We start from the raw sequence: 16,606 nt of genomic DNA, 5'->3' as shown, positions 1-16,606 counted from the left end.
GTTCAGTGCAATTGTCAGGTTCTTTTATTCAGGTGGCTGCACGCTCCAGTACACGTGATAAACACGCTGACGGCATTTTTGGTTTGCCGCAGGTGTATAATTTAACTTTATTTCATAAAATACGAGGAGGACTCAAATATACATTCTTTTATTTGAAATTTGTAACCTTCAAAGCAGCGTCTTTTTTTTCCTATGAGTTCAAAGTGTTTTTGCTGCATACAATTTTCTCTGTAGCAGTTCATTGATCTCATGAAAGCAACACACCATAGTTTTTTAAGCATAAAGATAAAAAAAACGATGTGCAGTGTTATCTTCACAGTGAGTCCCTGTGGATGAAAGCATCCACCCAACGACATTGCACTAAAGCTCTCGTTGCCCCCCAGGTGTTCGGGCCAGACCCCGGGACCCAAGAGGAGGAAGGAGCCGGAGAAGAGCCGTCATGCCCGAGATGCAGGTCCTCCTCCCCCCTCGCCGCCCCCTCTTCCCCACCGCCTCCGGCCTGCACCTGGACCCCGGCTTCAACCTCAACCTCCACCTCCCCCACCGGCCCCAGCGGCTCCGCCCCATGGAGACGGTAGAGCTGCGGTGGTCCCACCGGCCGCGCCACGCCCTGCTGTGCTACTGCGCCTCGGTGGCCCTGGTGGTGGGGCTGGGCCTGGGCGGCGTGGGGCTGCTCTCCGCCACCACCACCAGCCTGTCCGGGGAGTGGCGTCTGGGGGTGGGCACCACGCTGTGCCTCCTGGCCCTGCTGGTCCTCCTCAAGCAGCTGCTCAGCTCCGCCATCCAGGACATGAACTGCGTGCGCAGCCGGCGCCGCATCGACCAGCTGAGGAGCGGCGGGCGGGCGGACCCCCTGCTGATGCTGGCGGTGGGGCTGGCCGTGCTGGCCTGCGGGGCGGCGCTGCTCTGCCTGGCCACGGCCTCCGGGGGCCAGACGGCCCACCGGGGCCGGGAGATGCTGCTGTCGGGCCTGGGCCTGGCGGTGGGCGGAGGGGGCACAGTGCTGGCGGTGGGGGCCTATGGCAGCCTGGTCTACCTCCTTCACAGGAGGAAGGAGACGAGGAGGAGGCTGGAGGAGATGCGGAGGATGAGGAGGAGGAGGAGGAGGATGATGTTGATGGGGGTGCCGGGGGTGTTGCCTGAGAGCAGGGCGGTCCGGGTGTTGAGCGCAGCAGCAGGGGAGCAGGCGGGACAGGGGTCTCCCGGCAGGACCTGTCTGATCTGAGCAGGATGAGGACGCCAGAACAGGAGGAGAGGACGAAGAGGGTACCTGGAGACAGATATCTGTACCAAAGAAACATTATTTGGTGTATGTAATCCCTTTTTTTAAATCAAATGAATCCCATTGAGATAAAGGTCATCTTTTATAAGGGAGACCTCAACATAAATGACAAATGACGTTGTCAGCGTTATGAGAGCTAGAGAACGAAGACAACCTTCTATGGGAAGTAAAGCACGCTCTATTCCAGTGTCGGCACATCTCCCACTTCATTCATTAGCGGACCAACAACAGAAACGCTTCATTTCTGGTCAGCCTTGACTCTGCACTTTTGCAAAATGAGGCAGCAGATCTTTCTACGTCCCCATCATCAGTAGGAACTGACAACCACAGGTGGATGTGGTCCCTCTTTAAAACACTCTCTGGTTTGTTTCAGTGAGTCATTCTAGTGCCTCTCCAGTCGGTGTGACTCAGAATAATGTGCACCGATCTAGGCGTGCATCACTGGTAGTGTGGACATGAACCAACCACTGGGTGAATAAGCCCATGGCCCTCGAGGGTCTGTCTGCGGCACTGAGTCAGCACCTACCAAGGATGACTGTGTGTTTACGTTGTAAATGTACACGTGAAAATGTGGATTCAAATAAATGATCAATTTAATTCAAAGATTTTTTTTGTTTCACATATTTTTTGGACAAACATAGTCCTAGGATTTGTTCATAATTTGTGAAGAAACAAAAAGCAAAAAAACGTTATTGACAGTGGCACAGTGGCACCAATGGTTTGCTCTACTGCTGACCACTACTGGGGGGGAACTCTCTGACTGGTATGTTCTCCCATCATTCATGTGGGTTCCCTCTTGGTGCTCCGGTTTCATTTTAAAACACGCAGGTTAACAGTGGCACCCGACCACACAAAACCCAGAGTGGTGCTGCAGTTTATTGATACCATGGCTTTGTTGAATACTTTAATCTCATTGGTCAATAACAGTCTAAGGGTGTGCATTATGTAAGGGATAATGTATAGAACGCAGGTCATTATCGGCAAATAAGCCCCGACAGGGCGAACCGGACACCGACGCGAAGCGGAGGTGTCTTGCTTCGTCCTGAAGGCGACATTCTATACCCACACGGCTACTTGCCAAAACGAAAAAACGACTTCCCACAGTGTGTCTTTTTACAATTTATTTGTTACCAGCATTCGTAGTGTTGATCAGCAGAGAAATAGTCTGTCAAAGACGTTGACGTCACTTAGCATCCGAATACGCTGGGGTTGATAAGTTACCGGACTACTTGCGGAGTGATACGACAGACGTGAATCAGAGGCAAAAAAATCCACTTTCCTTGACAGCGGTCATTATATGCTTAGCAACGATCATTATTGAAAATTATAAAACGGGTGGCTTAAATCAAGCGATCTGATTGGTTCCTAACTGTTGTATAATGAGCGTATACACATAGCTATGACGGCCATTAAGTTTACGGAGTTCCGTACCACTCCACGCCTAAATTGAACTGTTGTTTATTTAAATATAACAGCAATAGCATAGTTCACTGAAGTCAAAAAATATGTTGATTGATGGAGAGGGTGGAAATTTTGTAAAGCAATAGGCACACGGTGAGTGAACTGCTCGATAGTAGGCTAAATTGCAGCGAACCAAGCTACCATCTCTAGCCTTCTCTCTGAAGGACGCTACAGTGTGTTGCATAGCAACCGCTTGCCACGCACTTTGCAGGCAGCCAGGAGGGGCTACATTTTTGTATTTGTTAAAAAAATGCTTTTCCGACTTTCAAATTTTTTCAAAATTAAGAATTTCGTCATCATTTCGCCATAATATTTAAGCAATAGATCACTTCAGTCAGTGAAATGTTCTCATTATACCACAGTTAAGGGGCGTTGTCCGTCCCGACGCGCAGTGGAGGTCGACACCCCTGTCGACCCCTGGTGACCCCTGGTGACCCCTGTTGACCCCTGTCGACCCCTGGTGACCCCTGTTGACCCCTGTCGACCCCTGTCAACCCCTGTTTTCAATAAAGGGACACCTCTGCCTTTCAGCACTTCCAAATTGATGGGCTACAAATCCAACATTAAAAACAACAGACAAATAGAACACCGACTGAATGTTGCTTTGGCAACACAAAAACAATAGGCTCAAATTGCTCAAGAAGCTTTAAATTTCAGCTGATTAAGTCGATAAAAATAACTATTAAAATTAACAAACAATAACAGATCAAGGCAACACATAGTAGTATGGGTTACACTATCACATTTTTGTGGGGGGCACCCCAGGGCCGCCTCGGGTCCACCCCACCCCGGCCACGCCCCTTCCGACTCCTTCCGTCATCACCCGATGGCGAACTCCTCCAGATCCTCGTCACTGTCCTCCTCCACCTGCACCCTGCATTGCCGCTCCGCCCGCTGGCGGTCGCTCGTGGGGATGTAGTTGTCCTCGATGAAGCCGTCGTCGTCTTCCTCCATCTCCACCGCGGGGACGCCGGACCGCCCGCCGTGGCCCCCACCGATGTTAGGGTAGGTCGCCCCCTCCTGGCCGTACTGACTCACGGCGTCCGCCTCCAGCAGCAGCGAGTGGCGGTAGCTGGCCAGGAAGCGGTGGAACAGGCGGAACTTGACGGCGGCCACCACCACCATGGAGGTGGCGACGGCCGTGGCCAGGCCCACGGCCAGGTAGGCCATGGTCTGCTGGTTGTTCTGAGGGGCTGTCGGATCGCTTCCTGCTGGGGGGGCACAACATGGGGGTCTTTGATTGTTCAGTAGAGTGCGCCTTTGTACAATTTTAGCTGCAACGCATGAACGGCAGAATCGCCGTTCTTCCAGCCGCAACAACACAGGTGTACAAATACAGACCTACAGTTGGTCGACGCAGTGGTTACATGGCAAGTTTATGTAACTTAAAGCTGCTGTAGGTAACACTCAGGGGTTTTGAAAAAAAAAGCAGAAGGGAGCAAAGGTTTTGAAACTAAACAACCCCGAAGTAATAAGCACTTACAACAATGTTTATCCATTTTCCATGCCCCAAAATGTATATTCCTAATAAGGGGTTAGGTATTTACATTATAGCTACTTACAACTTAACGCTGTCTTGTTATTAAGTGGCTTGTCCTCCTCCGTGAGAAGATTCTGTTGAGTGCTGGCACTCAGAGGCAGCGCTACAGTTACATAGGCTCCGCAAAGAAACAACACCAGAACAGAACGCCACACCATGCAGCCCATAGTTCCCAGCTGGTTCTGTCGGCTTCCTAAAGCACCACCAAAAGAAAGAGATGGAGACAGATTCATGTCACGCCGACCGGAGAGGCACTAGAATGACTCACTGAAACAAAATATTTTGTGTGTATCTGTTTCTGGTTTCTGTTTATGACCAATTTCATATTCAATCAATGGCATAATCATATCATGTAATATTGTTGTAATGAAAGAATGCACCTGGGTCCTGTAAAGTAAATTAATGAAAGTGGTCTTCCATTTGGCTGTCTGGAAAATGCAATTGATGCAGCTATGTTTATGCAGAAGCTACTTTGTTTTCTCAATGTTTTGATAGGGATTTTCATCAAATAAACAGGTTAGTACATGAACTTTATGTTTACATCTGTGAGAAATGTTCTATGTAAACGTAGATATTGTCACCATACACGTAAAAACAATCGCTACTGCTGTCTTGTGATCTGCTGTGATTCAACCACTGAAGTCATATGACAGGAATCATGGGCCCTTCTGTCTATAAAACCTGACCAAATTATTAGCAGCTGATCCTGTCAACAATATGCCTCCACGTAGACTTGTAACTTACCTGGCAGGTGAAGTTGGCCGGTCATGCGGATGGACATTCCCGTGTCTTGGAAGTCTAATGGAGGCTTTTTCCGTGAGTTTGTGAATTTGTTGTCTACCACTCTGCTGGTGCCTGCTGAACTGCAGAGCGTTTTGCTATCCAAAGGTTGCAGGAAGTTACTATGTCAAGCCCTTAAGACATAAGACGTTAATGAGTAACTATTTCATTTACTCTGTTAGTTGCCAAGTCATTTAATATGAGTTTTAAAATGTGTTAGAAAGTGGGGGATATGTTGTTTTGCTTAATGGGTTTTCTTTATTAGTACTTTATTTAACGGTACAATATGTAACAAATACACTGTGCTAAATCATAAAATGACCATGATATGTCATCAGACATTAAGGATACATGCTAAATCGAAATACTGGCCTCTCTGGCACAGCAATGCTACAGCAGTTGTGGTCTCCTTTGAAATTTCTTGTTTCTTGCAAAACTTTAGTTTTTATTGAAGCCTGTGTGTGTTGTAATTCACTGATCCCAGAGTACTACGGGTTGCCAGATATTAAGCAAATTGTGACACAAACACAGCATGCTGCAGCAATGGAAGCCCTCAAACGAAATGTACCTTTGATGCTATGGAAGGCCATTTATCTGAGAAGCATTTGTTTTTACCATATTTGTTGAAATGTTCTTTACATCCTGACAGCAATCAATAAATCAAATGTTCTGACAAAATAAAGACAAAACATGGTACCTGCGGCTGTATTCCAATAATTTAATTTGGCCATAATGAAATGATTGGAAGGCTTAGCTGTCTGTCCACCTACTTACCTGGCTACCTGCGTGCACTCTGCCCGTGCACTCAATTCGCAGGACCAGTCTTCCCCAAGACTAGGCAGACCTATTGCTAAAGCTTGCGAGCTAGTCACGTATTTTGGAGAAGTGGATTTGGAGGGAGAGCCTGACAGGGGGACTTTTGATACTTTCTATTATCTTTTATGGATTAATTTGATCATTTAGCTCCATTTGCTGGTCTGACATGTTGTCAGGAGATTGACCAGGGGTGTTTGATTGAGCTAGCGTGATTGGCATCTCTCTATTCATTGCCCATTTTAAACCTAATAAAGGCAGTTAGACACCAATGCTCATGGACAGAGTGGAAGCAGAACCTTTTGACCAGAACTGTGGAACTTTGTGTGGAACTTTGGAGGAGGGGAACCATAGGGGGGAGGGTGGATCACACAGGAAATGTCTTCTGATTGGTCGTCTGCCTTATGGCTTCCATCATTGACTTAATAATAGGACTGTATCAGATCTGACACGGAAATGTTGCAGAACATACTCATAAGTCTGTTTCGGCCAACAAATTGGTCAGGTGTGTTAGATTATAATGAGGTCCCGCTCAGAAAGCTGAATGGGTTTTCCTTCCTTCCTCTCTGGGAGAAATCCACCAACCGTCCTTTGAGCTTTTATATTTGTTGGAGCCAGAATGTATGTCTATGGTTAGTTATTATTCATGGTAAAGATAGAGGTTATAAAATATGTAGTTTATGTTTTGCATTTATTATAACTTAGTTTAATAATATCTTAGATTTATTTGGATTTATTTATGTATTGCTGAGCAACTTGGAGGTGCAGACGTGTGTCGGGCCCCTCCCTCTCAGACAGTTGACTGCAGCACCTGACCTGATAGACTAATTAAAGCAGTCTGGTTTCGCTCAGTGATCAGTCTAGCTGGCAAGTTATGCAGCCAAAAGGTTTGACCGTGACAAGCGCTACGTTTGGAACAGGAAAAAGTCCTCACCTGGTTTGCATCTCCATGTTGCTTGGACGAACAAAATCAAGGTAGCATACCTATTTTGCATTTTGAAGAAACAATAAATATTTTTTTGTGACAACCACAAACCATCATGCGATTGATTCAGCGCTTACAGCGCGTCAACATAAGACTGGATTAGCAATTTGGTTCTACTAAATTGACCTGGATTTTCTCACCACTAACGGTAACAAAATGTCTGGTGACCCTTCCTGCTTTTAGCACAGCAACACTGTGAACAAACATACTGAAAACTGTAGTCGGCTGACTTCATGAAAACATTCATGAAGCGGTTTTACCTTGTGACATATAAAATGCATTTGTTCCATATTGTGTATTGTCGTCTGCCTTGTGGCTTCCATTAGACTTAATAAAAGGACTGTATCGGATCAATCTTGGTTTTCTCCATGTTCTTGTTACTTAAATGATGGGCTCTATTTGGATTTGATTTGATTCAGATCTTGCTTTAGTAAAGGTAATGTTTCATCTTTTTTTTTTTTTTTTTTTCAGAAAGGGAATCCTCTTTATTTTGAAAATAGTTTGAAAGCCTTCCAATTGTTTCATCAAATCTTGCGATGCAAGGGCTTGAAAAAAAGAAAACAACAGCCGCCACTTTGTTTTCCCCTCTCCCAATGTCCTTGGATTTCCTTGGTTGTCATAACATATGTGTTTCGCCATACAAAATGTCACTTTAACATGCACAAAACACGCAAACACGTCAACAACAACACTACATGCATCTCCCGACACGCCTGCTTCTTCTATGTCGGCCTCCAGCTCATCAGTGTGAAGAGTTTCGAACACTTTCTTCCTCATGGCGTTGAAGAGAAAACATTTATGCAAATAAAAAGAAAGGAATAATGGAAAATAAACAAACATCCATACATGAGATTGTAAAGAATGCACATGATGCTACCTTTGCTATATAAGGAGGCCACTTCAATATAAGATAACTCTGGCAGGCAGAACAATATACAAGGTTTTGTGAGGTATATGATCTTCCATCTTTCACTGTACAAAATGTGATTAGAAGGCTTTGTGAAGATAGGCATAAACTGCATTGCATTTTATGTGCAAATACATGAATCCCAATTGCTATGATCATATTGTGAGTCAAGTAAATGTCTGATATCAATAGAGGACTGAAACACACAGACACGGAAATGTTGCAGAACATACTAATCAGTCAGTCAAGCTGAACAGGTTTTCTTTCCAATCCTCTGGGAGAAATCCAACAACCGTTTTGTTCATCACATGATATTTCCGACCACATATCCCAAGAGACCTTTTAGCTTTTATATTGACCTGGATTTTCTCACCACAAAAGGTCTGGTGACCCTTCCTGCTTTTAGCACAGCAACATTGTGAACAAACATACTGAAAACTTCAGTCGGCTGACTTCAGCAGCCAAAAACATTCATGAAGCGGTTTTACTTTGTGACACATAAAATGCATAAATTCATATTGTGTATTGACAAGTCTCTCTTAAAAGTCTATATATTGGTGAAACAATGGTTTTTGTTTGGCTAAACAGTGCCGTGTGTCACTGTTCGGTTTTGAATTACTTTTTCCACCACGTGCAATCAAACAATCCATGATCATGAATCAATGAAAGTGAAAACATAATTGGCTTCTCTCTTCACTTGGCCCCTGCCTTGACTACAAAACATGAGACAAAACAAAACAAGACAAAACAAAGTGGCTCCAATACAAGTGTGCTATAGTATCTAGTCAAATGAAGTAGGGGAGGGTGACTGAAAAGATCAGCCGCCACTTTGTTTTCCCCTCTCCCAATGTCCTTGGATTTCCTTGGTTGTCATAACATATGTGTTTCGCCATACAAAATGTCACTTTAACACGCACAAAACACGCAAACACGTCAACAACAACACTACATGCATCTCCCGACACGCCTGCTTCTTCTGTGTCGGCCTCCAGCTCATCAGTGTAAAGAGTTTCAAACAACACCTCATGGCATTGAAGGCGTTGGGATCCAGGCCCTTTTCACAAAGCAAGCGTGCTCGGACTGCATCTCGCAAGCTAGGATCTTTCGTTGGTTAAGCATGCCGTCCAATCCAAAGCATGCCGTCCAACCCATGCTGTCCAATCCAATTGTTACCCTGATGTTATTTAGTCATTGCAAAGTATCAAGTGCAGTGTTTGCACAAGGATATCACTGTTGTAAAACACTTCTCGCTCTCTTTCTATCTCTCTCTCCTTCTGTGTCCAGAGACAATCCTCTTGGTGTTAAGAAGGTAGTACTCTTTTTGAGTTTGGCCTGTAGGTATCCTTGAGAAAGATTCCCTAACCTGCTCTTAAATGGCATTTACCCAAATTCCCTGTAAGTCACTTTGCCTAAAACCATACGCCAAAGTTGCAGTAGTAGTAGTAGAAGTAGTAGTAGTAGTAGTAGTAGAAGTAGTAGTAGTAGTAGTAGTAGTAGAAGATCCAAGGTACACTGCTATATACGAAAGATCACTTTCGTATATATAGTTTGTATATGAATGTCAGTCAACACTGTAAAGCGCTTTGGATAAAAGCGCTATATAAATGAGGACCATTCGTATGTGTGTGTTTGGAATGGAATATGAACAGGGGACTTGGCCATGTTTTCCTCTAAAAAAAGTTTAATTGCTCTTGTAATTGGGCTGGCATTGTGTTTTCTTTTAGTGAGTTTAATTTGCAATCTCAAGTTTCATGTACACAAATGTCGGTTAAGTCAGTTTCTATGGAGAGTAAGGTAACACAATGGTGATCAGTGTTTGTAATAATACCGTTTAAAATAACGCTGTTAGGTAATGCCTTTATTTTTTCAGTAACTAATTACTTTTTCCGTCGTTACAATGCCGTTACCGTTACTGACAGTTAAATGCGGTGCGTTACTATGAATTTATTGAATAAACTGCTTAATCCAAACGCACCCCTGGCTCCACACAAACTGATAGTGAGGAGACCGGGTGGTTTAACAAAGAGATAAGCGATTATTATTGGCTAAGGCGTCATGTTTCATGGTAGCCAATCGGAGCCAGTGTTTTCACACACAAGCCAGGATACACGTGCCACACACAGACGCACACACAAACACCAAACAGATTTGATGAAGCAGTAGAAATGGCAAGTCCGGAGCAATCCGATGAAAAGTTGGCATTTTCAAGGTGGAGATATAAGCACTACTTCAAATTATGTCCAGGAGCAGACTTTGTCGACATCCGTTGTAAGCAACTCTAATTTAATGAAGCATCTCACAATGACACACGCATCTACAAAGCTACTTTTTTTTTTTTACAGTAACGCAAATAATTACTTTCCCTGGTAACTAGTTACTTTTATTATAAGTAATTCAGTTACTAACTCCGCTTTTTGGAACAAGTAGTGAGTAACTATAACTCATTATTTTTTTAAAGTAACGTTCCCAACACTGATGGTGATTGAGCCTATTGCCCACCTATGAAAGCCCCTACATTTGCATTATTAAGAAAGTTAATTAAATTGCCCTGGAAACGGATGACACCCGGGCCGAAAAGAGCCCTTGTTGAACCTTAGGGACCACCTTAGGGAAAGGCACGGGCGGGGGGTGAAGGGTGGAGGTGTCTATGAGGGGCCCTCCACCTTGACGCTGGTCACGGTGGCCAGGAAGCAGCGCTGGAAGAGGCGCTCAGGGTCCGGCGGGGGCTGTCGGTCACAGTCCAGCCTCCTGCTCATGAAGTGCTTCCTGAAGCCGTGGGGCCCGGACGCCCTGGGGGGGGCCGCATGGCTGGGGGCTGCGTGGCTGGGGCCAGCGCCCGCATCTGATGTACACAGACACATAGACACACACGGTACATAAATACATGGGTGTATAGATTCACACATCCCGCCCCCCCCATCTTCCCCTCACATACACACACACACACACAAAAACCGATGCCTAAATGCAAGAAGCACATACACACACACACACACACACACACGCCACACCAGTTGAATTCCCCTGGGATGTGTTCCAAGGACGACATCAAACCCAGCAAACCAATCACACTCCACCGTAATGGGATTCTGGGGGAAGACAGATTTCCGACTAGACTAAATACTTCCCGACGGTGGCGGGAACCTACCGGGCACGCACAGTGGCAGGCCGTTGTCACGGCGACTGGGCTTGATGGCGATAAAGAGGTAGCAGAGCACACACACAGTGATGAGGAATGCCAGCAGGACCACCGCTGCGATGGACAGGCCCACCAGAGCCCCAATACTGTGGGGGAGGAGCAGGAGGAGGGAGGGGTGGTGTTGGTGGTGGGAGGAGGAGGTGGGATGAGGAGGGAGGAGTGGTGGTGGGAGGAGGAGGTGGTGGTGGGAGGAGGTGGGAGGGGTGATGGTGGTGGTGGGAGGGGTGGTGGTGGTGGGAGGAGGAAGTGGGAGGGGTGATGGTGGTGGTGGGAGGGGTGGTGGTGGTTGGAGGAGGAGGAGGAGGAAGGGGTGATGGTGGTGGTGGTGGTGGGAGGAGGAGGTGGGAGGGGTGGTAGTGGTGGGAGGAGGAGGAGGTGGGATAGATTGCGAATAATCGGAAGAGACGGGGGAGGTGAGAGGAGGTGATGTGCGAAGGGGAAGGAGGTAGAATTGGGGGACGGTGAGGAGAAGCGGGGAGGAGATGGGAGAAGGGGGGTGGGGGTTGAGGAGGTGGAGAAGGGAGAAATGAGAAGGGAAAGAGCAAAGCTGTTAGAAGAGCAACACGACTTAGAGGGTCTCTTGAAGAGGGAGAGGAGGAGAAAAATAACAAAAAAATTAAAGATATTGTTTGGCGTCTTTTGTTGTGGCGTTTTTCTTATTTTTAGGGTTAGAAAAAGAGATCCGTCCGTGTGTACTCCTGCGTCCTTCTCAGCCCGATGAGTTGCACTGCAAACGCATTCCTCACCACCATGGTGGTAAATCATTCAGTGTGCGCTACGAAGCTCATAAAATAGTAAATATGTGCTATATGCACCGACTTGCGTGAACAGGTCAGGTGGATTGTTTCGAAGAACAATTAAAAAAATGGTGAATGAGTTCCTGGGAGATTCAGGAAGCTCAATGACCTCCAGAACTTTACTCGGACAGATAAGCAACCATCTGTTGCATTTTTTGGGGCGGGGTGTGGTGGGCTTTGCTCATATAGTTACAGAGCTGCCAACTCTCATGGAGTCAACTCTAAAAAACGCGAACCTCCCCCCCCCCCCCCACCCATCTCACGCCAGCGAAAACCCAAAAGTTGGCAGCCCTGTAGTTAGAATCCCACAAAGACGCTTAGGTTTGCTACAAATGACCCCCTGATACCACAATGCAAATTTTCTATAAAAAAAACCTAAAAAAGACTAAAACTTTGACTAAGTCTCCACTACAGATGTTCAAACGGTTGCGCAACATTTCGGCACGCAGATGAGCGCGGTGGAAGCGACGCAGGGGCGCACAACATCGCGTAGCGCATCTATACGCTACCAGTGTAACTAGTACGTACCTCAGCCACCACATATAGCCATATTCGTACGGGAAAAAGCTGTCGGGGTCATCACAACAGTACTTAATGTCGTTAAATCCGCAGCAGAAGACCGCCCGCGCGTCGTTCCCGGTCTTGGGGCATGAGAAGACGTCCACGAACACCTTCTCGGCGGTGTGGTAACTCGTGCACTCAGCGCTCATCGTGCCGCAGAGACGACTCCGGGTGCAGGGGGAGCACGAGAAGAGATGGTGGGGGGGGCTCTCTAGAGATAGTTTGCAAGGTGCATTTCCAAAAAGCAGACACGTGCAAGTGTTTCTCCATCAAATGTTGGCTGAATTCGTCTCGATGAGCACTCAACCAAAACGTAACGGAAAGGAATATGTACAGCCACGATTCTTTACTCTGTGTGTGTGTATGTGTGTGTGTGTGTGTGTGTGTGTGTGTGTGTGTGTGTGTGTGTGTCTCCCTCTCTCTCTCTCTCTCTCTCTCTCTCTCTCTCTCTCTCTCTATAATATAAATATAGGCCTACCATAATTACACATCATTCAGAGACGCAATTTCAGTTAATAACCTAAAAATGACACGTGCATGCATCACCGAGTGTATTAATTGCATTGAACATATTTCAGTAAAAACAGAATTATAATGTTTTTTTTCTTTATACATCTTTATATTATTTTCTTGACGGCAAAAAGTTAAATCCTGTAAAAAGTATAATCCTTCATTTGAAAGTCATTTGTACAAGCTTCATTTAGATGAACGAGGTGGTGTCATGATAAGTCGTACTGACAAACACAAAGATTGTCACAGAGTCAGAATGAGACTTTTACACAACAACACACAACAACATCACAGCACCTGGAAAGAGATGACATTCAACAGCAATAACCAAACCTAATTAATTGACTAATTGGGTGTAATGATATAGAAACTAATTAGAGGCCTGCTTCAATCTAGGGCGGAATACAAGCAGAAAGATCTGTCAGTGAAATACAGAGATAGCTAGACAGACAGACAGACAGACAGACAGAGAGAGAGAGAGAGAGAGAGAGCTATAGGTAGATGGATAGATAGATATAAAGATGAACAGACAGACAGAACTATAGAAAGATAGATGGATATCGATAGATACAGACAGCTAGACAGAACAACAGAAAGAAAGATGGATAGAGAGATAGATAAACAGACAGACAAACAGACAATCCGAGAGATAAACACACATGTTAAGTGTTCGTTCTGATGGGGGGAGGTCATCCATTCATTATGACCTTCGTGACAATACAATACAATAACGGAAGCACACAGGTCGGAAGGTCAAATTGATATTGGGTTTGTGTGTGTGTGTGTGTGTGTGTATGTGTGAGAGAGAGAGAGACAGAGAGAGAACTAGAGAGGGTGAGAGAGCGCTGACACAACTAGAATAAAAGAAAAGAGATATTGAGAGATAGCAAGTAAGTGAGAGGGGAACAAGGTGATGGCCAGAGAGAAAGAGAGAAAGAGAGCGAAAGCGAGAGCAAGACACACACACACACACAGAAAAAATATTTGGACATAAAGCTTGTGATTAAGGGCTCTCTGTCTAAATATGTCTCCTACGTCACATCCCACCCTCCCACCCCCACCACCCCACAGACCCACACACACACACACACACACACACACACACACACAGACACACTGCTCACACACTGCCACGCACATTACAAACCCAATTTATCATGCAAAGCTAGGAATTTGCTATAATCAATTTCCCCCTGAAATGATGAGATGAGGCTATGTCACGGCCACGTGCACACGATCCCAGGATGTTCAACATGTCTGCCTCCTGCCGTCTCAACCAATGAGTGGCAGACCGGGCCCCACCACGGTCCCTAATCCCAGATTATCTGCCGGTCCAATCCAGAAACACAGGGAAAATTGGCAGAAGAAAGGGGATTATTAGGGCTGGGATTGTGGAGGGATGTGGTGGAGAGAACACACACACACACACACACACACACACACACACACACACACACACACACACACACACACACACACACACACACACACACACACACGTATGCACACACGCACGCACGCATGCATGCATGCAAGCTCCTGCACCACACTCGTACTTCCCCCATGATGTGAATTCCCCATGACATGAATTCTGTCCCCCCCACCACCGCCTCTCCACCCCTAATGTGATTTGATATGCTCCGCTATGTCAAACACCACTGATTCACTTTTTGGTTAGCCTGGCTCCTCTGGAACTTTTGGCTATTTCTTGACGTTTTTTTCTCTCAGGGCCCTTGAACCCCTGACATGTGTATAAAGGGAAAAATTCGATTATTTCTGTATTTTACACAGCCTACTTCACCCATACCTCAGTAGCGCGAGGCCATCGGGTTCATCGGCGCTACAAGCTGCAGCCTTTGAGTTGTTTTTTTCTCGTTCCCAGCGAGCAAACCCGAAGGAGACATGTCGCTCATTATAAAAATAGATAGATAGATAGATATTTCTTTTTTCATAATACAGTACGTCTGAAACACGTATTGACAGAAAGGGATAATACGGAAGACGGCTAGACAAAACAGGATAGACTTTTTTTTTTCCTCAACCCCCACCCACCTCCCCACAACACAACACACAACAGGACAGAAGACATATAGCCCACTACACATCATTAATAGGATAGCAAAGTGCAGTTGTGCATACTTGTGAAAGTCCAGAGAGAGGGAAAGTGCATGGTGCTATTTAAAGTGCTGTCTTTCAGGTAAGTTCTTGTTTAGCAGTGCAATACTAGTCGGAATCAATATTATTATTATATTAAAGTGTAAATGTGAAACAGCTTTTTTGGCCAAGTATGCTCACACAGTTAGGTGAAGCACACACTAACCCAGAGCAGTGAGCTGCTACAGTGGCGCTCGGGGAGCAGTGAGGGGTTAGGTGCCTTGCTCAAGGGCATGCCCACTTCCACAGCTGTGGAAGTGGGCATGGGAGAGCAGTGCTCAACCACATCCCCCACCCACATTTTTCCTACTGGGTCGGGGATCGAACCGGCAACTCTTCGGTTTCATCGCCAAAGCCCTAACCAGTAGGCCACGGCTGCCGAATAGCAACACTTCTGAGAGACATCCGGTCTCCGGATCTCGTCGCGGTGTAACGAGGGATGAAACGCCGTCGGTCGCAATTAAGTTCGGCTGCACACGATGTGGAGCCCTCCATTGATCACGTCATCGCTCGTCCCCACCGCTGCTGGCGTGGGTTAGAACGACTGACGCCGCTGGGGGTATAAACAAAAAATTCAACCATGGATCACCTTTACTGTGCATTCACAGCAAAAGCAAAGATGCAAATACATACAAAGTCAATGTGAAGAAGCGTTTCCGTAGTAGGCGGCGCGAAGAAAGTCTGCGGTTCGTGTGAGCAACCTCGCCTAAGTAACGCGAGTAGAATATTCGCTGTTGCTGTGAAGGCAACCTTTAGAGAGTTCTTACATGGTATTATTTTTTGGTTTTGTTTCTTATTGTTCAAAGGAGATTCGGTTAAAGGTCAGGGGCAATCTAACCCCCTCGTGCAGCACGCTTTTTAAGTTAATGGCTCAAACATATTTTTAGTTCTACACGCTGACACAGGCTTACGCCAACCAGAGGTGGTGAGGTGTTCACCTCCACCTCCGAACCAAACGGAACAAAGAAAATAACTCTTACTGAATTCAATTTTAGAAAGATCGTCCCTCACGACCTATCATCATCAAAGACAGAGAAAAAATGGCTAAATGGAAAAATAGGCATTGTTTTTTTTGTTTTCTTTCTATGTTGGGTTTTGAAACACAGGCAACCAGTGTGTGAATCATTCCTCCTACATACAGACAGCCTCCCAGCTGCCACTCGGATTACAATTATAACGTAAAGATCAGCACAACCAGGAAAAAGCCTTTTATGTTAATTTCCTCTGTTACCTTACTTTAAATACATTAATTTAAATGTAAATTTAAATAAAATAATTTCTGCGTGGCTCCGTTAAGATGTGGGGGTTAGGAGGGTGGATGGTGGTGAAGGAGAGGGGGGGAGGGTGTAGTTGTGAATGGAAAAATCTGTAAGCTCTTTGAGTGTTGCATGGGAAGAGTTCCATTATAATCAATATGTAAAGTTGGACCTCGGGAATGAGGGGATTATGTACTGGTGGTGCTGGAGCCAGCCCAGGGCTGATGTGGTTATGGTTGCATGCATCTTGTTTTCTCTCTGGGGACTGCTCTGTGAGACATGTTATATTGCAGACTGGGAGGAGTCACAAGCACTGAACCCCAGTCTGTTTGCTGTCTCTATGCTGTCTCTCTCACTTTGA

General features: G+C 45.8%; 1 protein-coding gene across 2 annotated transcripts; it reads right to left on the bottom strand.

The window, feature by feature from the left end:
• Positions 1-10,413: 10,413 nt before the first annotated feature.
• Positions 10,414-12,474, bottom strand: LOC311361403 (protein shisa-like-2A; the record flags this gene model as incomplete). Of its 2 annotated transcripts, none has more annotated exons than XM_084481573.1 (3): positions 10,414-10,583; positions 10,893-11,053; positions 12,293-12,474. In XM_084481573.1, the coding sequence occupies 3 exons, from the start codon at positions 12,472-12,474 to the stop codon at positions 10,414-10,416; spliced, it is 513 nt and encodes a 170-aa protein (XP_084337699.1). The 2 variants fall into 2 exon arrangements, with proteins under 2 accessions (XP_084337699.1, XP_084337698.1); XM_084481572.1 differs by having other exon boundaries at positions 10,414-10,610; positions 10,917-11,053.
• Between the last annotated feature and the right edge of the window lie 4,132 nt (positions 12,475-16,606).

Source organism: Micromesistius poutassou (genome assembly GCF_964030765.1).
Source record: "Micromesistius poutassou genome assembly, chromosome: 16".
NCBI classification, from domain to species: Eukaryota; Metazoa; Chordata; class Actinopteri; order Gadiformes; family Gadidae; genus Micromesistius; species Micromesistius poutassou.
The sequence above is the reverse complement of the archived record's forward strand: the minus strand, read 5'-3'. Positions and strand labels throughout refer to the sequence as shown.